This window comes from Phocoena sinus, chromosome 14, assembly GCF_008692025.1.
Source record: "Phocoena sinus isolate mPhoSin1 chromosome 14, mPhoSin1.pri, whole genome shotgun sequence".
Taxonomy (NCBI): Eukaryota; Metazoa; Chordata; class Mammalia; order Artiodactyla; family Phocoenidae; genus Phocoena; species Phocoena sinus.
The window spans coordinates 58,499,575-58,523,498 of NC_045776.1; the positions used below are offsets into that span (position 1 = coordinate 58,499,575).

Consider the following 23,924-nt stretch of genomic DNA (forward strand, 5'->3'; position numbering starts at 1 on the left):
TACAGATTCCTATGTACACTTCACCCAGTTTCTTCTGATGGTAACACTTGGCAAACCTCAAGTATAATGTCACAATGACATTGTTAAAATCTAGAGCTTTTTCAGAGTTCCCCAGTTTTACTTGTACTTGTGTATGCATGTGGGTGTACTTCTTGCTATATAATGTTTTCACTGTTTTATTGTGATAAAATACAAATCACTTAAAATGTATCATCTTAACCGTCTTTAAGTGCACGGTTCAGGGGTATTAAATACATTCATAGTCTTGTGGAACCATCGCCACCCTTCACCTCCAGAACTCTTTCGTCTTGTAAAACTGAAACTCTGCACCCATAAAACAATAACTTCCCAGCCTCTCCGCCCAGCCTCAGGCAACCACCATTCTCTTTCCTGTCTCTGTGGATTTACTACTCTGGGTATTTGCCCTTCTGGGACTGACTTATTTCACTGAGCGTCATGTTTTCCAGGTTCATCCGTATCATAGCATGTGTCAGAATTTTTTTTGTCCTTCTTAAGACTGAACGATATTCCGTAGTATGGATAGACCGCATTGTGCTTATCCACTTATCCATCAGTGGACACTTGGGTTCCTTCCGCGCTGTTGTGACTGACGCTGCTACGAGCTGTACGATTTTATTACCTGGGTAGGTTTGCGCCTCCATCACCACAGTCCAGACCTCAGCACTTCCAGCATCACAAGGATTGCTCCTGTTGTCCTTTTGTAACCACACCCACCTCCCTCCCGTTCCTTCTCCCCCCATCCCTGAGCCCTGGCAACCACTCATCTGTCCTCCATTTCTAAAATGTTGACATGACATGATGCTACGTAAATGGAAGCAAATAGCGTGTAATCTTTCATGATGGGCTTTTTCACTCAGCACAGCTCTCTGGAGATTCATCCAAGTCAGGTGTGTCCACACTATGGAAGTACCACTGTCGGTTTAATCATTTACCATTTGAACAGCATCCGGACTGTTTCCAGTTTCTGGCTGTCATAAATAAAAGCTTCTATAAACATTCGCGTGCAGGTTTTTAAAAAAAAATTTATTGGAGTATAGTTGATTTACAGTGTTGTGTTAGTATCAGGTGTACAGCAAAGTGAGTCAGTGATACACATATATATATATGCACTCATTTTTAGATTCTTTTCCCACGTAGGCCATTATAGAGTACTGAGTAGACTTCCCTGTGCTATACAGTAGGTCCTTATTAGTTATCTAGTTTATATATAGTACTGTTTATAGGGATTGACACATGCAGGTTTTTATAGGAATGAAAATGTTCATTTCTCCAGTGGTGCAGTTGCTGGGTTGTGTGTTAGACGGACCCTCCTCATGTTGCATGAGCCGTGGTCTCCCTGGTGACACAGTTTCCTGCTGTGTAGAAATGGAGGTGAAAATAATGTCATGTGGACCTTTTATCATTAACACTAGCCTGACAACAGACACCTTTAGGCAATCATGTTAAGAACATTGATAACTTTGTTACTGGTTCTTTTATCTCCTTTAGCCTCAATTTCTCTGAAGTGGCTCCACCATCTCAAAGATGTCATTCTGAGAACCTCAGAGCGTGTTGCCCTTCTTCTATTGCCCTGCTTCTCCCAGGACCATACAGTCTTAAAGCCCTCTTGATTTTGCCACTGCAGAGATTTTTATATCGTTCTCCTCCTAATTGATACTCTACCATCTGAATTTCAGCTAGTATAGTCTCTTCTCTGTATTACTAATGTGCTGTGTTTCCTGGGATCTCCGAGCCGGGTCACAGCTGACCTTTATAGCTGCAGATCGCAGTTCTCCTCTTCATGGCCACCGTCATGTCCACCTCAGGGCCTTTGCACCTGCCCCAGGAGGTGCCTTATCCTCTTCACACCGTTAGCTCATTCACCTTCAGCTATCAGCTCAAATGCCACTTCCTCATGGGAGGCCATCTGGTATATGTTCTTCTAGTATCCTGTCCTCTTCTTTCATAATATGTTTAAAATTTTAATTGTATATATTAGTTGTATAAAACCTAGGGCCCCATGTGGTTCAGTCTGGTGCTAGAGTTTCCCCAAAGAAGTTGACCAGAAGATATGTCATCTTAAAGCAATTTAAATCTTATCGCCTCTGGAAGATGACTCAGCCTCTGTCTTCCACGTATCAGTTCTTAACCATGGTACCCTGCCCCACTTTTATGAGGTGAGTCCTTGAGGTGCAGTGCTGTCTGGCCCACCGCCGTTCATGTCCCTGAAAACTGGGTTTGAGTCTTAGTTGTTTTTGTAGTTTTAGAACCCGGAACACTGACTGGCAGATATTGGGCGTTCCATTAATATTGTTGGAAAACATCAATGAATGGTTGAAACTACCTGTCTTATATATAGGAAATATTTGGTAAAAGTTGACAAAATGAGTGAATAATGAACACCTTTCTTAACTTTCCAGGTGATTTTTGAAGTTGTAACTTCTGGACATCAAGGCTACCTCGCCATTGATGAAGTGAAGGTGTTAGGACATCCGTGTAGTAAGTTACCTCAGCTTCTAATCATCCGGGGACGTGGTTGGGGGTGTATTTATGTTATGGATAAGAGAAGGCACTAAAACCTGGGGGAGGCCGTCCTACTCAGAGAGTCCCTGATGGGCCTCTGGGTGGTGCTGTGGTAGCCCAGAAGTTCAAAAACATGTGCATCATGTGTGATGTCATTGTACATATCTAAATGTCTTTAAAGTGAAAATCAGGAATAAGGACTAAGGGAACATCCACATCCACCCCCAGCATAGAACTTTGGGAGCTGAGCAAGCAAAAGTCTGCAAATGTGGGTGTCTGTGTGTGTGCTTAGGTGTACCAGCACGTGTGCTCGTGTGGGCACGTGCATATGTGTGTGCATGTGTGTGTCTGCATGTGTGCCTGTGCGCATGTGTGTATGTGCATGTTCTTTCATGCGTGTGTGTGTGTGTGTGTGTGTGTGTACGTGCACTGAGTTTCCCATAATCACTACATGTTCATAAAAAGCAAGACAGTTGTGTTTGCCTTTTGTAAATTGTGATGAATGGTAGTGAGCTGTACAAATTACTCTGTATTCTTTTCTTCCCCACTTAGCATTGTATTTAAGTCAATCCATGAGATTGTATCCTACGAATATACTACATTCTATTTTTTCTTTTCCTCTACGAACACTTAGTCCCCCTCACCCCAGTTTTCCTCTATGACAAACACGGTTGCCGTGAACATCTGTGTGTGTGTGTGCGCGTCTCTGCATGCGGTGTGTGAGAGCTTGGGCGAGGTGTATTCTTCAAGGCAGAATTGCTGAGCGGTAGGGTAGAAACATTTTTAGTTTTACTAGATGCTATGAAAAATGTCTGACCAGTTTATATGCCCACCAGCAATGCACGGACGTTTCATTTGCCCTGTATCCTTGCCCCAAATTGATATCGTCAGACATTAAATCTTTGACCATCCCAGGGATGGCAGCCTGCTCTATGTTTTAGGATCCCTGGCATAAAAGAGAAATTGGCTCATTCAGACGATCCTAGATCTCTGCTGAAGGTCCCCACCCAAATTCATGAGAGAATGGTTATATCTACACTGATATTAGGAATACCAACACACGCAGGAGTGTCTGCTTTTACTGCATGGATTGGGAGATTGGCGCCATGATCACTCCCTGTGGCGGTTTCAGAGAAGCCTGGGTGGTTGGTATCTGATGGGCTCTCATGACACTGTTGTCTGATTCCATCCAGAGGGGTTCTCCCCTCTGAGATCTTTACCTGGTGCTCCAAGTCCAAGCTCAGCAGTCATCTTGTTCATTACTAAGGCCGACGTTACTTTTGTAGCATGGCGCTTGGCCTTTTATTCTGTCAGCAAGACTGGCGAGTTCAAGAAGAATTTCTGCCCCTTTTTTATGAAAAGGCAAGAAAATGAACAATGCTGTCCCTAATGGGAACAGCAGGGCAAATTTAGGAAGCAGAATATAATTACCTGAGTGGGAACTTGGCCAAATTCTCAGAGTCGTAGCCTCGGGCTTGGAAAAGTGCCATGAGATCTTCTAATGTGCATGAATATTCAGGGCCTCTGATTCACCTCTTACCGGGAGGTAAAAAGTCAGACAGTAATACTGTAGGCCTACTATGGGCTGAGCACTCCGTTTCCCAGAGCAAACCTCACCACAAGGCAGGTGTCCCTGCTGCCCTGGGTATAGGTGTGGTGGCCACTGGCCAACAAAATAGCTCCTCAGGTGTAGCCCCTCCCATCCCGCAGGATCCGAGTCATCGCCTTCAGTAAGAGAGAAAGACTTAATGCTTTTCCTTCTATCAGAGCCTTCCTGAAATGTGTCTCCTGCAGTTTTGTGCATTCTTTCCAAGCCCAGCTGCCTGCAGCCATAGAAATGGAGTTTACGTCTCTCCTTCGGAGAATACCGGTGCTGATACTTAATTGGCTTTGCAAACTGCTGTTAGGAGATACAGAATCACAAAACAGGCTCTGTTCCAAGGTGATGGATGCTACAACAACGTGTTGAACTGTGAGCTTTGAATGGTTTTGGTGATGGCCTTTCTGTAGTTATTTTTTCCCGAATCGCTAAGTTTATGGGGAAAACATGCAAATAAAGATTTTAAAGAAAGCAGTCGTTTCGTCTTAAAACGGAAAGCTTTATAGTTTGTATTCTAAGGGCTTTCCTATCAAGATCTCTAAATCATAATCAATTATTTTGAAATGTTGATGATGTTCATTAAATTTACATCGTGAAGAAACGTATTTCATATCCAAAACTATGCTTTCCTAGAAGATGCAAAACTGCTGAACTTTATTTACTTCACTCTAAAGGCCCCTGTTTGGATTCATATAGGTTTATGAGTAGACATTACGACATTTTTTTAAAAAATAGCTGTTCTGTTAAGTGTATACAGTTGCTCATAAAATTGATTTTCACGTAGTGACAGTAAGATACCAGATCAGCTTGAAACGTGGAGACGGCGGTGCAGTGGCTTCAGACCACTTCTAATGAAGATAGGTAATTTTTGTATTTGGTACACATGCTAAAACTATATTTTGAATTTGGTTCAATAATCCTAGTAGGAGAAACTGAAGAAGCATTTCTTTCAGTTTCAAAACATTGTCTCCTGTTTTTAAGTAGGTTGTAACTTATGCATAGGTGGGTATTACTATTATTACCTTGTGGTGCTGATATGTATTTTTATATCTTGTAAGCCATGCAGCATTTTAACATCACATATCATTCAATTCATCCACTCAAAGTGCATGGGAACATGGGATGTTTTTCCTTTTACTCGGGTCTTCTAAAAGTTCCTTCAATAGCGTTTGCAGTATTCAGGGTACTAACTGAACTTCTTTCCTTATACTTTTTTTGTTAAATCTGTCCCTATGTGTTTTATTTTGATACTACTATAAATGGAATTGTTTTCCTAATTTCTTTTTCGGATTGTTCATTGCAAGTGTATAGAAACACAGTTGACTTTTGTATATTGATTTTGTATCCTGAGACCCTGTTGAGCTTACTTATTATAAACTCTGATTGTTTTTTGTGGATCATTAGAATTTTCAAGACCCGTGTCATCTTTAGGTCGAGTTAGTTTTATATCCTGTTTTTCAATCTGGGTGCCTTTTATTCCTTTTCTTGCCTAATTGCTGTGGCTAGAACCTCCAGGACAATGTTGAGTACAAATGGAGAGAAGACATCCTTGTCATGTTCCTGTCTTAGGAGGGAAGCTTCCAGCCATTCGCCATTCAGTATGATGTTAGCTGTGGGTTTGGGTTTTTCATAGATGCTCATTATCTGGAAAGACATTCTCTTTTATTCCTTCTTTGTTGGGTATTTTTAAAAAATCAATCATGAAAGGGTGCTGGGTTTTAGCAAATGCTTTTCCTTTATGTATGTAGGAGAGGAAAAAGTTCTCCTTGACCCTCTTAGGGTCTCTGACTGGGTCTGAAAATGAAACTGACAAAGACAGTTTCATGGGAGTAAAGCATACAGATACATTTAATGTATGTTTTATGTGACATGGGAGCCTCGTAAGGAAATGGAGACCTGCAGAAACAGACCTGGTGTATTTATGCTGGTTCTCGTGAAGAGCAGACATTCATGGAGGAATATGATATGATAGAGATTGTACAGCAAGTGTGGCAAACTGAGGAAGACAAATAAGATGCGAGCGTTGATTCTTCTTGGTGAACCTTTGTCTTTGGAGATAAGAAAGCTCCTTTCTTCTGGTGCGGGGAGGGCACCTCTCACGTGAGGGTTTTATGGCCTGTTTAGGGGATAAGGGAAGGGAAGGTCAGAGTGACCTTCTTGCTACTGCTGTTTTCTTGAACTCCTTCAGCTTAATTTATTCAGTATGCAAAGGTGCCATATTTTGGGTAGCATTTCCTGAACTCCATTATTTATCAGATTATTGTATGGCTTTTGTCTTTTATCCTATTGGTGGGGTGTGTTATACTGATTGATTTTTGGATGTTAAATCAATCTAGCACTCCCAGGATAAATCTCACTGGGTTACAGTGTACAGTCTTTGTTATATGTTGTCATATAACACCTTAAATATGAAGTTATTTGCATATATGATGCCTTGAATTCTGAAATCTAAAAATTACACAGAATAATGCCTCATTATTTTTCTGCCAATTAAAAAAATAATATTATAATGAAAAAGATTGCAAAAACCCTCATAAACCTATGTGCCATATATAGGATAAAATGAATACAAAAATCCAAGACATTTCTGTATTACTACTTTGCAATATGAAATAAGTCAGCAGTTTCTTTAAACATTTAAGAAATGCTGAGCTCATAATATGGCATCCTAGGTTCAAATTTATTCTTATTTTATAAAACAAAATTAATTTTTCACTCATATTTATTTGCACACTCAAACATTGCTTGCCTACTTTCAAATTTAAATTTTTATGGACATTAAACAGTGTGACTAAAATAAGAATAACAGAGACATATAAAAATTGGAACTGTTTTCTGAATTATGTTTGTTGAATAAAAACTGACCCATGTGCTTTGGTTGAGAGACACACAGAACTCAGAATTGAGTTTATATCATTTTATTTATTTTTATTTTTAAAAAAGTTTCATTGGAGTATAGTTGCTTTACAATGTTGTGTTAGTTTCTACTGTACAGCAAAGTGAATCAGTCATATGTATACATATACCCCTCTTTTTTTGGATTTCCTTCCCATTTAGGTCACCACAGAGCATTGAGTAGAGTTCCCTGTGCTATACAGTAGGTTCTCATTAGTTATCTATTTTATACATAGTATCAATAGTATATATATGTCAATCCCGATCTCCCAATTCATCCCAACCCCGCCTTCCCCCTTGGTATATATACGTTTGTTCTGTACATCTGTGTCTCTATTTCTGCTTTGTAAATAAGATTGTCTACACCAGTTTTTTAGATTCCACATATATGCGTTAATATACGGTATTTGCTTTTCTCTTCATTTTACACATGGGAACTTAGCTTGGCTTTTTCTCCAGTGGACTATCATTCTTCTTCAAGAGATGGGTGACTAATAAAAGTTATTTGTACACAGTGCCTAGCTTATTCTTCTATGATAAGGATGTTGACTCTGTTTTTCCCTTGACAAATTATTCCATTAAGATCCATTCTCACCTCTCAAGCAAAACAAAAGTAGTTTTGTCTTGAACCATGTTAAGAGCTTCCTGCTCACAAGAGTTTCTTGGCCTCTGTGGCCCTATAAACTTGCCCACATAGTGGAGAATAATAAGGACAATGCTCTCCTCACAAGTAAATGTAGGGATTAAATGAGTTAACGTACATAATGAACTTAGAACAGAGCTTAGCACATTCTAAGAGCTCAATAAATGTTAGCTATTATTATTATTATTATTATTATTAGGCCTACATCCTGATTGGCCCACGAGAATGAATTAGCTGCCGATTTTAACTCTAAGTAGCTAAATTGATTGATTTCTTAGATGGGATAACTTAGCAGTGTCCATTTTAAAAGTTTAAAAAATGTTTGCAAAATAGATTGTTTTCAGGTAGTCCCAGCTGTTCTTTTTAGCAGAAGTTGGCTCTCTTCTTTGTGATGGTGTGCTACACAAATAGAGAGAAGCATTGACTGTGCATTCTGGCGGGCGGGCGTGGCTGCAGCCCATCTCAACCTGTGCCATTACATTAAAATGTAAATGAAAATACAAAGGGGTCAGGGCACAGTCCGCTTTTGTCCATTCCCGTTTGCACTTTGATGTCGCAAATTACCGTTCTCTGATTTTGTTGTTAGTGTTTTGGTGCAGGCTTTGAAGAATCAATAGTATGAGACATCTACAAAAAGAATTGCATCCTGGTCAATGATAATTCCTGGCTTTGGGATCAAATGCTGATGTGAGATCAATTAATACCCGAAAACCTCTATTCTTTTGAAAACTGTTTTCTTAGTAAGAAACAAAAGAATATGGCAGAAATGAAAAAATAGGAGAGTTGTACTCAAAAACCTTTTAGTATTCATGGAAGATATTTAGTTTTCAGAACTCCTGCAGATTCTAGGAAAAAAACTGGCATAGCATTTTGAAAGGGTATCCAGGAGACAAATGGGCCTATAAATTTAGAGAGAAAGAGAGAATTTTTCTTCCTGAGTATGGGATAGATTGAAATTTTCCACTGTAATGGTGCTCTACCTGTGTTACAATTAGTTTGGCAAGGTTCAGAGCACGCAGCTGAGCGTGGAATTGAAACTTTTCTGGCTGTGGAGCTCTTTTTCTTGGGGTCTTTTCCAGTTTCCAGTGATAGATCCATTATTTTAAATAATAATGAACATTTTTGAGGCTAAGTACCAGGCACACAGAATACGTCCTCCTGCCAGCATCTTGTTTAATCTTTATCCCAACCCTATGAAATAAGTACTATTTTTAAATCCTTATTTTGCAAATTAAAAAAAAAAAAATCCACTAAGGCTCGGGTTGAAGAATTTTTGCTTCTATTCAAAGGTAGTAAGAGCCTGAGCTTGAACACATATTATGCTGAACTGAAAACAGTTGTAGGGTTTACAGCACTAAGCAGGGAGAATCCAGGCATCTTAAACCTCTGGAATGATTATGTATGCCTTTGATGTTTATTGAAAAAACTTACAAATGTCACCAGTAGAAATTTTAACCTTCATGATCTTGGAGGAAACTGATCTGGGACATAGAATTCCATAGCCCCTTTGTCTTATTCACCCTGGTGGATGAATTAATTAATTGAATTAATTCTCGTGCTTGAAAAGGATAATTTGCTGATAAAAGTGTTTACACTTAATAGGTTTTTCTATATTCATCTGGTTTCCATTGGAGGTATGGCTTTATTATTTTAGTCAGACTATTTTTTTTTTCCTGGTAGTCTTCTTCTCAACCAAGAAACACTATTTCCCAAACTGAACACAGCCAATCTGTTCAGAGAAGAACCCTCCCAAAATACAATTTGAACAGAGGTATCAATTCCTTAGACTCTTAACCTTACTGTGCAAGTAATAAGCCCTGGTGTCTTTGAGAAAACCGTACTGAACATCAAATCCATTCTAAAGGAGAAGGGATAGCCCTCATTCTGGGCAGCATGTCTTAATAAGGATGGGGGTACAGAAATACTATCACACAATCCTATCTTTGGCCACCAAATTAAAAATGTAAGTTATATTCTAATAGAACTCCTAATACAATTAGCAAATTGTATTGATAAATGAGCTTTGCTATGTCTTTCTCTTTGGTTCAGTAGCCATTGCTAGAAGCAGGGCCCTTAGGAAAACAACCTTCCAGGGCGGACCTACAATGGATGGACAGACCTATAGCAGAACCAGTGACAATTCTGATATTCCTGTTATTTATTATTGTTAAGTAAGCTGATGAAGCAGAGCACATATATTTAATCAGATTCTCCAGGAAGATTACAGAAATTAACACTTAGCATTTTTGAGGGCGTGGTAAAAAGAGTACTCTTCTACTCTGCTGGTAGAAATGCCAATTGTCATACACTCTAAGGAAAGCAGTTCAGCAATTTGTGTCAAAAGTATTCTAACAATGCTAACTATGGGAGGATACAGCAGGGGTGATACTCAAAATAATTAACAACCCTTCAGCATAGGCTCTGAACTGACCCTGAGCTTAACCACGTGCGGTGACACTGCAGACCAGCAGCCGCAGGTATAACACCCCCTTAACCCAAGTTGTCATGAAAGATGGCTACACACCCAACACTCTGTGTTAGAGACCCAATGCGTTATAGTGACCTGCAGCCAGAGGCAAGCAGAGTTAGGAGGCCATGAGATGGACAGGAGAGGGTAACCTCAGTGAGATGTCCTGACGGAGGACATGTGTTATCTCAAGGGTCTAACAGCAAGCTAAGGGAATCCATGGAAGCTTTATGGAAGGAAAAGCATTGGAGAAGGTCCTTGAAAGTAGCTGGAATTCCAGCAGTCAGACTGGGAGCCATACCTGGTGGGATGAGAGCATGGGGAAGGCAGACACCGGGCTGCAAGGCTCACCGAGGCAGTGTGGCCTGATGGGCAGAGCCTGAGCTTTGGAACTGGCTAGCCCAAAGTTTCCACTCTGCTTCTGACGCTTAGTAGCCAAGTACCCACAAGTAAAATGGAAAAAAATACCTTCCTCACAGAACATGTGTGAGTCATCAATGGAAAAGTTTCTGGCCCCTGAAATGCTCAAAAAGAACGTTACCTTTTTCCATTTTCTAAAAGCAGTGGGTCTTCCAGCTTCTTGGGAACAGTGAGTAGAAGAGAAATTTGATGCAGGGATTTTTTACACAGATCTTTAAAACCATAGAATGCTGTTATTCTTGACGAAGGGGAATTTGATTAAGTTAATGAGAAATAGTTTACAGGGCTTTAAGTTAATATAATAGTATTAGAAACAATGACCCAGAGTTATACTGGTTTTTTAGAAGTTACTTAGGACATTTTGCCTGCCAGGCATCATGAATGCATTGTCTGAGGTATTGGTGGCCTCCAAATTAGTAATGGGGGTTTCCTCTGTGTTACTGGTATTAAAATGCATTTTTCTTTGTTCTTGGATACTAATTCATTTCCACTCCTAATTATGTTTTTTACAGGCTAACGTTTAGTGCTTGTTTATCATCTTTGGGTGCCCAGGAGTGGGGTACCATTCTTTGAAAGGGTCTAGATGTGGTCCAGAGACACGTTGGCCCTGGGGGGAGGCTGACAAGGCATAAAGAATGCCTTCTAGCTGTCATCCAGGTTTATCCATCCCTCCCAGAAAACACTGGCATCCTGTCGTCTTCTTTTCTACTCCCTCACCTCCCCCCACCCCACCTCTTGCTGCTCTCTCTCTCTCTCTCTCTCTCTCTCTCTCTCTCTCTCTCTCCTTGTTTTGATAAGAGAATGTTTTCCTAAAAGTAGAAGTTATCATAAAATTTCATTCCTGACCTGTCACTCCAGGTCCTGACACACATTTTCAGTGTGCTGTGGAAATGGGTCTGTGCTTCTCAGGTCAGACAGAGTGATCCTTTATTTAAACAGCTGTCCCTTATGGACGATGTATGTTATGAGACTTAATGCTGTTTAGCAGTTGGAATCATTCTTTCTTCTCGAATTGGAAATCCGGATCCGCCAACACCGCCGTGCTATAGCAGTCCCAACGTAATTTCACAGAATCTGTCTATGGGGATAGTATTTTTGGTAGCTGGGAAAGATTACACGAGTAATGCTGCATACCAATGAGTTGTATTAAAATATATATTACTCACAGCTCTGTACTTGGCTTAAAAAGTTTCCTTGGCACCAGCATTTGACTTCTTACTGTTCTTTTCATGTTGCTAGTATAAATATCTAATATGTTTTTGTTCAAAACATCAATTAGGCCTCAGTATAATCTTTATTAATACAGGTCTGTTATTACAAGAAGGCTGCTGAGCTATGATTATTTGCACAGCAGGGACAATAAAGTATCTTCTTTCAGCCTGATCCTATCCCAGAATGCCTGGCTGTTGCAGAACACACCAGAGCCTTCCAGAATCTCTTTTACAATCCTAATGAAATCTTTAAAGCTCTTAGAAGCAAAGGCATTCTTTCCTTCAAAGGTAAACAAAAGGGAAAGGCCGGAAATTGCAGATAGATTAAAAAAGACACCTATGAGTTCAGATCTCGACTTTTAACCTGTTTAATTCTTTCTCTTTGTGCAGCCAGAACGCCTCACTTCCTGCGGATTCAGAACGTGGAGGTCAACGCGGGCCAGTTTGCTGCCTTCCAGTGCAGTGCCATCGGCAGGACTGTGGCCGGCGACAGGCTCTGGTTACAGGTACGGTAACTCACTTTCATGGTTCAGAGAGAGTCCAGCGGGCAGAGTGCGTGTCCCCTGGGGAGCGCCCCAGAGATCGGGTCAGTGTCAGGCCCCTACGGGAGATGGATGCTCTGAGCAGTTTCCCCAGTTCTTTTCCTTCTTTCGCAGTAAGTAGCCAGATTACAAAGAGCTCTAGACAAGCTCAGTGTTGTTCTCCACAAACTTTGCTGTGAATTTCTGGTTTTTCCCTTTGCTTCTGCTTAGCCATCTCATTTGGAAGATCTGGTTACCAAATTACTTTTGGAGCAATATGTTGGAGTCCAAAATACAGTACCTTTCCCCCACTCTTCCTCTGGAAAAAAACCCAAAGAAGCATACGTGCACGCACACACACACACACACACACACACACACACACACACACACACACACTAGTTTATAGGCCTTTCTGTAATTTTCATTTCTGCAGCAATAAGCTTAAACTTATAAATTAATAGCACACCTTTTACCTTTGAGCACTTAAGCAGACTTTTTTTCAGGGTCATCATAACTTGTGTGTCTCGTTTTATTGTCTTTCAAACGCCACCAACTGTATTTTGCACGGCCAGTAGTTTCATGGACAGATCAAGGGTTTCAGGAATTCTGACCAAATGAGCGGGAGTACGTGACCTGTCCCCCCTAACCAGCACGCCCCCCCACTTCTTTAGACTCTGGGTTTGGTTTCCCCCGTAGAATTCTCCAATTTTATTCTTATTGCTTCTTGTTGCGCATTGATCTATAGGCTGCTTGTTCTCCACCTTGACTAGTGTTGATTTTACCCCCCTTTCCTTACAGATTCTATTGTGGGTTTTGTTTTGGTTTGGTTGGTTACTTACTTATTTTAGTTTGCGACTGAGCTGCGTTATGTTCTAACCCTTCTCTGCGCCTGTTCCGTTCCACTTGGGCTTCTGTTCCACGCGTGCCGAATTTTCCTTGATATATGTCACTCTCCACCTATCATGTGTCTCCTTCTGCCGTGTAGTAACAATTGTCATGTGTCACATTTGCCTGACACTCTATTATTTTTAAATCCCGTATTCCTTTTAATCATCACAGCTGAAGTCAGTGGTCACTTTTCTAACTCCATTTCTGGGGGAAATGAAAAACAGCGAAATGTGCTATCCCAAGATCACTCAGCAATGTGTTGACAAATGGGGAATACATTCTGAAGGAGGCTTCTTAAATGCTTTGGGGTCCTCTGCACACAATCCTCTACCTTCTACCCTGATGTCACTCTCTTTTCTCATATCCTGTTGTCCCCATGAGAGAGTCCCCAGGCCAGGAGAGAGGAATCTGTGCAGAGGACTGAAATGGTATGTACCAAATTCATCTTTTTTTTCTGTTTTTTCGAGTGCTTTTATTTTTTTAATTAGCTTGTATTGGTGTATAGTTGATTTACAATGTTGTGTTAGTTTCAGTTGTATAGCAAAGTGATTCAGTTATTCATATACATATATCCACTCTTTTTTAGATTCTTTTCCCATATAGGTCATTACAGAGTATTGAGTAGAGTTCCCTGTGCTGTACAGTAGGTCCTTGTTGGTTATCTGTTTTATATATAGTAGTGCGTATATGTCAATCCCAATCTCCCAGTTTATCCCTCCCCCCCATTTCCCCCTTGGTAACCGTAAGATTTCTACAGCTACAACTCTACTTCTGTTTTGTAAATAAGTTCATTTGTACAATTTTTTTAGGTTCCACATATTAGTGATATCTTATATTTGTCTTTCTCTCTCTGACTTATTTCAATCACTATGACAATCTCTAGGTCCAAATTCATCTTTACTGTTTCCTTCGCTCTAAAAATTTTGTAATCACTACTTTAAGAGCTTTTTGCAGCATGTGAAAAATGTGCTTGACCCTGGTCTTCGGTATTCAAATTTTTTTTTATCCTACGTCCCAGTTATTTTAGCTTCTTGATGTTAGAGCTTGAGAATTCTTTTTTTAGTTAGTGCTTGTTTCGTATTACATTTGATCAAGTTTGGCTACATATGTATGTATGGTAATTGATGAGACAGACGTTTTTAATTGGCATTTTTCACAATGCCTTACCTTCCTTTTAAAAATGAAAATACCCCCCCCAAATTTTTGTTGTTGTTGTTTTTGTTTGTTTGTTTTTTTGTTTTTTTTTGTTTTTCGGTACGCAGGCCTCTCACTGTTGTGGCCTCTCCCGTTGCGGAGCACAGGCTCTGGACGCACAGGCTCAGCGGCCATGGATCACAGGCCCAGCCGCTCCGCGGCATGTGGGATCCTCCCGGACCGGGGCACAAACCCATGTCCCCTGCATCGGTAGGCAGACTCTCAACCACTGCGCCACCAGGGAAGCCCCCCCCAAAATTTTTTAAAATAAATAATGAAAAAATGAAACTACCCTCGTCATCTTTGATTTATCTCCTGAAATCTTAATTTTTCATGGAAAGTATTTTTTTTGTCCCTGATATTTGTTTTAATGTTATTTGAGAGACTACAATAAAACGACTAAGCTTTTGTCTCAGCAGTCTTAGACATTCACAGGAATTTACAGGCAAGTTGAAAATACAGTTTCGTTTTTTGTTTTTGTAAGTATCCTGGCCTTGGGAGGGTCCTGCTTACACTTGAGCACTTCCTTGGGGCTGGGATCTTTAACTCCTTCCTCTTACGAAGTGGGAGACTTTGTTTTAGAGAATCCATCATTCTGTAGGGAGAAAGCTAGCTACCAGTTTGCAAAAAGGGTCTAATTGCAGAATTAGATTCTGCATTAGGTCTAAATGCAGAATTCCCAATGCTGATTCCACTATAGAATCACATGGAGAGTTAAAACAAAGTGTGGTCTACACCGGATTCTGATTTAATTGATCTGGGGTAGCCTCAATCTGACTCTCATGCTGAATTTCCCACCTACCAGGCCTGTCTTGTTTCATTCTATTAAATTTAATCACAGTGTTGATAGATTGTTTCCCAGTCAATCCATTAATGCCTCTCTTTGCCAATTACCCCGTCTTCTCTTGCCCTTCTTATCATCAATGACTGCCTATTGTCCTGCAGCTTTCAAGAAGGATCGTGTCAAGAAGGGACTGAGGGTAAGACAGAACTGGGATGACTTTGAAATTCTAAGTGACACCGAGTTTGTCCTGGACTCAGCCTGCTATGTGGTTTGTGAGTCTTTGTGATGTTAGAATAGTTTTAGTGTTCAATAATTTATTTCCTCTGTTTAGATAGGCATTCTGGGGGGAGATGTTTATTTCGTTAGCAGCTGATGAAATAAGACAAGGGTCTTTCACTTGCAAAGATGGCTTCTATTAACCTGTGTTGTGTGAGATGGTTTCCAGCAGGCATCGGGATTTGTGGCAGGGGATGGTTTCACCGAGTCCTTCTGCTCTCTTGCCTATGCCCTGGCCCTTTGCTTCAGGCAATTCTTTACAAGTTGTGGGGAGAAGCAGACCTGGAAAACTAGACCAGGCCTCTCTAGTCTTGGAGGTATGAATACGGACTTTTCTTCCTTCCTACCTGAATGTTCTAACACTTTCAAAAATGCTTTCCTGAGCTTCCCTGGTGGCGCAGTGGTTGAGAGTCCGCCTGCTGATGCAGGGGACACGGGTTCATGCCCCAGTCCGGGAAGATCCCACGTGCCGCGGAGCGGCTGGGCCCGTGAGCCATGGCCGCTGAGCCTGCGCGTCCGGAGCCTGTGCTCCGCATCAGGAGAGACCACAACAGTGAGAGGCCCGCGTACCGCAAAAAAAAAAAAAAAAAAAAAAAGCTTTCCTGCATCTGAACTCCCTTGGATCCTCAAAATAGTTCTAAGATTCAGGCAGAAAAGTGAATAAAAATATGTTTAGGTTTTTCTATCATTTGAATCTTCCCAATAATAAGTCAAGATTTAGAAATAAATAATACATCCTTTATTGGAGGAACATTGATACAGCGAAGCGTGATCATTTACAGTCATTTGCATTACAGTCTTTTGAGTCCTACTGTAGGCACTTTGTGGAGTGTCATGGTGTATCCCATGGTTTTGTACTTCTTTTTTATAGATGAGGCTTTTGAGGTGCAGGATTGGCGAGGTTCAAAAAGGGAAATGGCATAGCTGGGAATAGCACAACCCTGTTTTTTCACTTTTATTTCACCACTGATTAATTCCACTCTGCTGTGCTGGCTTCTCCTATCCAGAGCTAGGTGAATAGGTAATACGCCCTTACTACTTTGTTAGAAGATTTGGATGTAACTGACATTACGTAATTTACATCCAGGAGGCAGCTTGACAGCAACAACAACAACAAAGAAGTCCATCTGTATTACATGTACATCTTGATCCACGTCTATGAAAAATGGCCAGTGGTTTGATTGTTTAAAAGTATAGATTAGATGTGATCAATGTCAGAGTCTTTCACAAACACATAACACACATAAATCTGAGGATGACACTAATGAAGAAATGTTTATGGTTAGCAGATGTGTCCCATCTGCTTCCATTTTCTCCATCTCATCCATGGGCCACACAGGTTATTGTCAATGTGGAATTGGTCTTTCTAGAATACAGAACAAGGAAATAAAACACAGCTCATGAACCTCCATTGTTGTAGCTGCAAAGCATCTAAAAGACCTTCCAGACAGTGTGCAGGAGGAAGACAGCATCCATCAAACTATTTTTATGTAGTAAAAAACTGATGTGCATTGAATCTGCTGAGGATACTTGCTACGTGCTATCAGATATGGTGATCTTTGCGTCCAACTGGGCTGTAACCATGGGAGACACTCAAGTGAAATGTGTTCGCAAAACAATTCAAGCACCCGAAACAGGACCATGTATTTCTTGGTATTATCAACTTTCTGGTCACTGTGGAGCCTACATTCTGAAATACCTTAAGAGTATGTTTATATTTAAGATACTGAGAAGAGAAAATAGAATTTTAGATGTTCTTTTTTTATACTTAAATGTTATTTGCTGATGGGCAGTTTGTGAGTTACACATTTTTATACAGTCATTGACCCTTTAAGCCACATATTATTGTATTACAATTACTATTTTTCTTTTTGAAGTATTTAAAATTTTATTTTCTGCCACAGGCTTGTTTCTCTTGGGAATTAATATTTATAATGCCTCTTTCAGCTTTTCAATGAATCACCAAAGCTGATATTGACACTGGTAAATCTGAAGATGGTGTGTGCACATTCTTTTCCAGGGAATACAGCCCACTTTGCCCTCTTCTGCATCTGGTCCAGTTTGGGGCACTTTTGTAATTTCTGCCCTTCAATTCATTTTTGATACATTGTAGAGGCTCTTCCATTCCTTACTCTTTTCTTTTTTTTTTTAAATAAAATTTACTTATTTATTTTTGGCTGCATTGGGTCTTCGTTGCTGCGCGGGCTTTCTCTAGTTGCAGCGAGCAGGGGCTCTTCTTCGTTGTGGTGTGTGGGCTTCTCATTGCGGAGTGGCTTCTCTTGTTGTGGAGCATGGGCTCTAGGTGCGTGGGCTTCAGTAGTTGTGGCACACGGGCTTCAGTAGTTGTGGCTCATGGGCTCTAGAGCACAGGCTCAGTAGTTGTGTCTCATGGGCTTAGTTGCTCCGAGGCATGTGGGATCTTCCCAGACCAGGGCTCAAACCCGTGTCCCCTGCATCGGCAGGCGGATTCTCAACCACTGCACCACCCGGAAGTCCAATTCCTTACTCTTTTTACTCCATATCTTAGTCAGCTCGGGCCACTGTAACAAAAATGCCATAGACTGAGGGGCTTAAACAACAAATATTTATTTCTCACAGTTCTGGAGGCTGGCAGTCTTAAGATCACGGGCCAGCGTGCATGTTCTTGGAGAGGACAGCTCCCGGTTTGCAGACTGCCATCCTCTTGCTGCATCATCACTTGCATCCTCTGGGCTCTTCATCCCCTTATAAGGGCCCTAATCCCGTCATGGGGGCTCCACTCTCACGACCACATCTAAACCTAAATACCTTCCAAAAGCCCCACCTCCAGTACAATCCCAGTGGGGAGCAGGTCTCATCATATGAATTTGGCGGGGATGCAAACATTTAATCTACAGCACTCAGCTACCACATCAAACTCAGAAGTGGGTGGAAATGAAGGCGCTTCAGCCCTCAGGACAAATGGCAGAAAACAAGGAGGCAGTGGAGATGCCTTTTCAAAGGTAGACAGACGGAGGCTTTGATAAAACCCGGGATTGAAATGTGCCTGTTGGGTGAATAGAAGCTGGTGAAGGAAAGCTGGAAAATCATACTTTTCTCTCAACAGATCTTAGAGGCCCCATCATTTTTAAATGGCCCACTTTTTAGAATCACAAAATTATGTAACTTCTGAATTTGGAACAATCTTCAAATTAAATTCCTCATTTTATTAATGAGAAAACCAGCTCAGAAGAGGTAGAGAACTTTAACACAGTCATCTATCCAATTATTATATTTATTATAGATAATTCCATTTTGCTAGTGAAAGTCAATTATATGTAAAAATATTTTTGCTTATGTATAAATTAGTAAGTTTTGTCACTTGGACATTTTTCTTCACTGAGTGACCTTGTATTTCAAATATTATCCTTTTAACCAAATATTCTCAGATTTACTATGAAAATACCTGCATTAACCTTGGAGCCATTATAGCAGAATATAATTTGAGTTGTTTTCTTTTAGCAAACATCCTTTGGTGTTTATTAGAAGTAAGGTACCAGAATAGCATTTTAAAATGACTTCATAACGTGCATCAATTCACAGAAATAGAAAAGGAAATCAGATGACATTACTCTGAAGTACGCTCTTAAAAACACTGGTGCAACCCAGCACCTAGAAGGGTACCTGTCACATAACAAATCTTCAGTAAACCTGCTCATGGCTCGTGGCTTACAGATGCCTGAACGACCAGGTGTCTCCTGCAGGTGAGTCCCAAAGGTACATAGTTGGACCAGGAAAACAGGCACAAACTGTCTTTTTGGAATGCTTCTTTTAGGTCTGTGGTTCATCTTCAGAGGGATGGTGTTTGATGAGAAGAGGGATGGATAGAATCTGGTGGTGTCTTTTCTGCTGTTTCAGAACATACAGCAAGTATGCAGAGTTTGAATAATTTTAGAAGAAAATATGATCAATACATCATCACTTTTCCTTCATTTCTTGTAACCTTTCCCTAGGCTTTTAAAATTCTCTATTGTAAATTTTTGTTCTTTAATTCCCCCTTTCAAAAAAAAAAATTCTTGCCATTGGACCTCAGTAAATGGTAATAGAAATATAGGTCTAATAAAGCTGGTCCTCTTGAGTTCTCACCATGACAGCAGACCTGTGTCATAGTAATTGATGAATAACCCCACCCACTCATTTCTTTGGTATGGAATATAATTCACTATGAGCTTTTAATTTGGGAAGCTTGCTCTTTGAAAAATTATATTCACTTGGGATTAATTTTTTTTTTTTTAGTTACTGGCCAAGTGGTGTTGTTTTCTACTGAGAGTTTGCTATATCATTCCTCTTAACTGGGTATGACCTATACAATGGTGAAAAAAGCATTTTCACCAGTCTAATAAGTTTCTCACATTGCTTTTCTCAGCTCAGCTAATTTTAGACCTTTTTGAGAGAAAAAGGAAAATCCTGAGATTCTGGTAACTTAAAATGATTCTCATAGCTCCTCTGACCTGTATAATTTGGTTCATGAATGAATATGTACATTGTATTAATAATATTTACATTAATAGCTTCAACAGATGTGTTTGAAATAAAATAATTATAACTCCTTTTGCTGAGTCCCACTGTTTGCTGAGTACTCTGCTAGGGTGTGTTTAGCCATTTTTTCCCTTAACTGATCCCAAGGAGAACTCTTTTATGTGCCCATTTATGGAAGAAGAAAATGGGCCTCAGGAAGTTTCAGTGGTTTTTCCATTTGCACATTGCTAGTAACAAGGTCTGGGTTTTGAACCAAGCCATCTAAGTCTAGACTCTATGTCCTTAACTGTAATGCCTCTCGCATAGCACAAAGACCCAAACATTTCTTCATGGATTCATAAATATCATATAGTAATTTAAGTGATACCTTTTATTGGCATTTAAAATGAAACTTTTATTCATGTGCGCGTACTATTGCCTTGGCTTCTGTGTTGTGGAATGTGTATATTTGGTCAACCTTTCTCGGTGATTTTTAGTTTCCTTCACAGATTCTGTGGGAAAAACATCACAGCTGTATATCAGAACCATTTTGTAATTATATATAAAAGCCATAAAATGATTTGAAAAGGAGTAAAATTATGGCTCCCTTATCAAACCTAACATGGGTGTTTTTAGACCCTATATATCAAAGCATAAATTTAACATCACTTACTGTCATAGAAAACACCAGGGGCTTCCCTGGTGGCTCAGTGGTTAAGAATCCGCCTGCCAATGCTGGGGACATGGGTTTGAGCCCTGGTCTGGGAAGATCCCACATACTGTGGAACAACTAAGCCCGTGTGCCACAACTGCTGAGCCCGTGTGCCACAACTACTGAAGCCCACGCACCCAGAGCCTATGCTCCACAACAAAAGAAGCCACCACAATGAGAAGCCTGTACACCACAACAAAGAGTAGCCCCTGCTCGCCACAAGTAGAGAAAGCCCGTGCACAGCAATGAAGACCCAATGCAGGCAAAAAATAAATGTAAATAAAATAAATAAATGTTAAAAAGAAAATACCAGGAAGACACAAAGAGGACTGTCTTCAGTTGCTATAGGAACCACTGGCTCCTTAAAATTTTGAGTGGTTGAAATCACATCCATTATTTAGTCGGTTAAATATCCACATATATGATATACTGTTGAACATTCAGCCTGAAACCACCAGCAGCCTTGAAAGCATACACCATATCTTTTAACTTATATGATTTTGGATTACCTTCATTTAAAGATTTATTTTACATGGATGAAAGAGTAGGACATATCTAAGGGGATTCTGAGAGAAATTAATTAATGAATTTTACTCTGTGATATTACCTGTCTCAGTCAAAAAAGGTGTAAACAGCTGGTGCTTTGAGGAGGATGCAGCAGGAGCAGCTGGAGCGTTTTCCTCCACTGCGATCTGAAGGCCTCTGGGCCAGGCTCTGGAACTGTACTGTGAAAACTGCAGGTCAAGATGGTTCATCTTGGAGGACGGAAGAGAAAGGCATCGACTGCTAGCCTTAAGGACTGCTTGCTTTGGACCCAAGAACCACGCGTCCTGTAAAAGCACTTGTTCTGTTTTTTTTCTCATATTCATCAAAAGGTTCATTTGTTTCTCTTGCTTCCAAGAATCCGCAGCTGTGTCACGAGAAGGGAAGGTGGAGAAAGCCCTGCTCTGGAAGTCCCGTGGTTGAGGGCTGAGAATACTAAACACTGTCTCTTCTGTCTCCTGTTAGTGATGCAGGCCTTGGAGTGAGGGTCCTGGAGAGTTTGGACACTGTTAGAATCTCTGGTTTTTTCCTCTTCTGTCTCTTCTTTTTGGAAGGGGAAGAGAAAAAATGGAAAATGTTTTAGCTAGGAGGTAAACATATCTGCTTTAGGTAACCTTGAAAGTTCTAGGAGATTTTCAGTCTGGTAACCTGGAATTATGTACCTAGAAAAGAGAGAGGGAAGAAACACGACAATTTTTGATGGGTTTTGATTTCAAAAATGTCTTTAGGACCAGAGAAATGGAATGGAAAACAAAGCATGCCGCTTGTAGTCCTAGAGGGACCCTGTTTGGGATAAGGCCAGAGACCTCTGAGACAGGCACACGGTGGCAGTCAAGTGGTTCCTATAGAGGATGAACTTTGAAATTATAAAGCAGGTCATTATTCTCTTCTGTATCTCTCCCACGTATAAAAAAGCAACCCTTCATTCCCTTTGTTCAAAGCAAAGGGAATTGGCTATTGTCCAAGTGTAAGAAAATTATGTTTGGACTTCCCTAGTAGCGCAGTGGTTAAGAATCCACCTGCCAATGCAGGGGACACAGGCTTGAGCCCTGGTCCAGGAAGATCCCACGTGCCGCGGAGCAGCTAAGCCCGTGTGTCACAACTACTGAGCCTGCGCTCTAAGGCCTGTGAGCCACAACTACTGAGCCCGTGTGCTACAACTGCTGAAGCTCGCATGCCTAGAGCCTGTGCTCCGCAACAAGAGAAGCCACCGCAATGAGAAGCCCGCGCACCGCAACGTAGAGTAGCCCCCGTTCGCCGCAACGAGAGAAAGCCCGCGTGCAGCAACGAGGACCCAATACAGCCAAAGACAGATAGATAGATAGATAGATAGATAGATAGATAGATAGATAGATAGATAAATAAGTAAATAAATAAATTTATTTTAAAAAAAAGAGGGCTTCCCTGGTGGCGCAGTGGTTGAGAGTCCGCCTGCCAATGCAGGGGACAAGGGTTCGTGTCCCAGTCCGGGAAGATCCCACATGCCACGGAGCGGCTGGGCCCGTGAGCCATGGCCGCCGAGCCTGTGCATCCAGAGCCTGTGCCCCGCAACGGGAGAGGCCACAACAGTGAGAGGCCTGCGTACCACATAAAAAAGAAAAAGAAAATTATGTTTTTCCTGTGATAAGAAGTGATGTCCACTAAGCACAAAGGACAAGTGACAGACTAATGGAGTTTCTGTTTATCCTGAAGGTTTAGAAGCTGATGATTGCTTTCATTCAAGAATAGTGTAGTATACACTTTCCATGTCTGGGTGTATGATTATTATAATAGTTATTCAAATGTTGCTATAGCTTGGGGCTGCTACCCCTAGCATATTGCTCCCCTTTCCCAAATTGCATTTTTTCTTCTACTGTGGTGGCATCTTTACAATATAGTGGCTTGATGCTTTTGCAGGAGGTGAATGACACCTGGACAAAATGGTTCTTTGATTCCTATAGCTTTGAAGTATTTATAAGCCAGCAGCAAAACCATCTATTTTTCCTGGGGAAATTATGATGGTTAAAGTAGTCGTTCAAAAATACAAAAACGAGGGGCTTCCCTGGTGGCGCAGTGGTTGATAGTCCGCCTGCCGATGCAGGGGACACGGGTTCGTGCCCGGGTCTGGGAAGATCCCACATGCCGCGGAGCGGCTGGGCCCGTGAGTCATGGACGCTGAGCCTGCGCGTCCGGAGCTTGAGCTCCGTAACGGGAGAGGCCACAACAGTGAGAGGCCCGCGTACCGGAAAAAAAGAAAAAAACAAAAACAAAAACGAGAGATTTCCTTCTAATTGCTTCTTAGAATTATTTTCTTTATTTATATTTTTTCTTTTCTTTTTAAATACTGAATATAGTTCTCTGTGCTACACAGTAAGTCCTTGTTGGTTATCTATTTCATAGAGAATAGTGTGTATATATTCATCCCAAACTCCTATTTTTATTTTTATTATAGAAATTATAAATGTATACAGAGGTAGACAGAATGATGTCATGAACTCAATATACCCAGCATCCGACTTCAAAACCAACAATATGTGACAAGTTACTTCCTCTGTGTGTCCACCTGCTCCCCCTCTGATGATTTTGAAGCAGTCCTAGTCATCATATCATGTAACTTGTAAATGTTTTCTAAAACAGGAGTTGGCAAACTTTTTTTGCGAAGGGCCAGATAGTAAATTTTGAAGGACACAGGGTCTTAGTTATAGCTCTTCATCTCTGCCATTGTAGCAGGAAAGCAGCCACAGACAACACAAAAATGGATGAATGTGGCTGTTTTCCATACAGCTTTA

The 23,924-nt window shown here is 40.8% G+C and overlaps 1 protein-coding gene across 4 annotated transcripts in view; it reads left to right on the forward strand.

The window, feature by feature from the left end:
* The window catches only part of PTPRM (protein tyrosine phosphatase receptor type M), a 765,589-nt gene that overhangs the window by 303,266 nt on the left and 438,399 nt on the right, over positions 1 to 23,924 (forward strand). For 3 of the 4 annotated variants that reach the window (XM_032602620.1, XM_032602624.1, XM_032602619.1), the window contains exons 4-5: positions 2,421 to 2,499; positions 12,150 to 12,265. In XM_032602620.1, the coding sequence (XP_032458511.1) occupies positions 2,421 to 2,499; positions 12,150 to 12,265 (195 nt within the window). Of the gene's footprint in view, positions 1 to 2,420; positions 2,500 to 12,149; positions 12,266 to 13,580; positions 13,600 to 23,924 lie in introns of those variants that run through there. The other variant, XM_032602622.1, reaches the window with a different exon arrangement.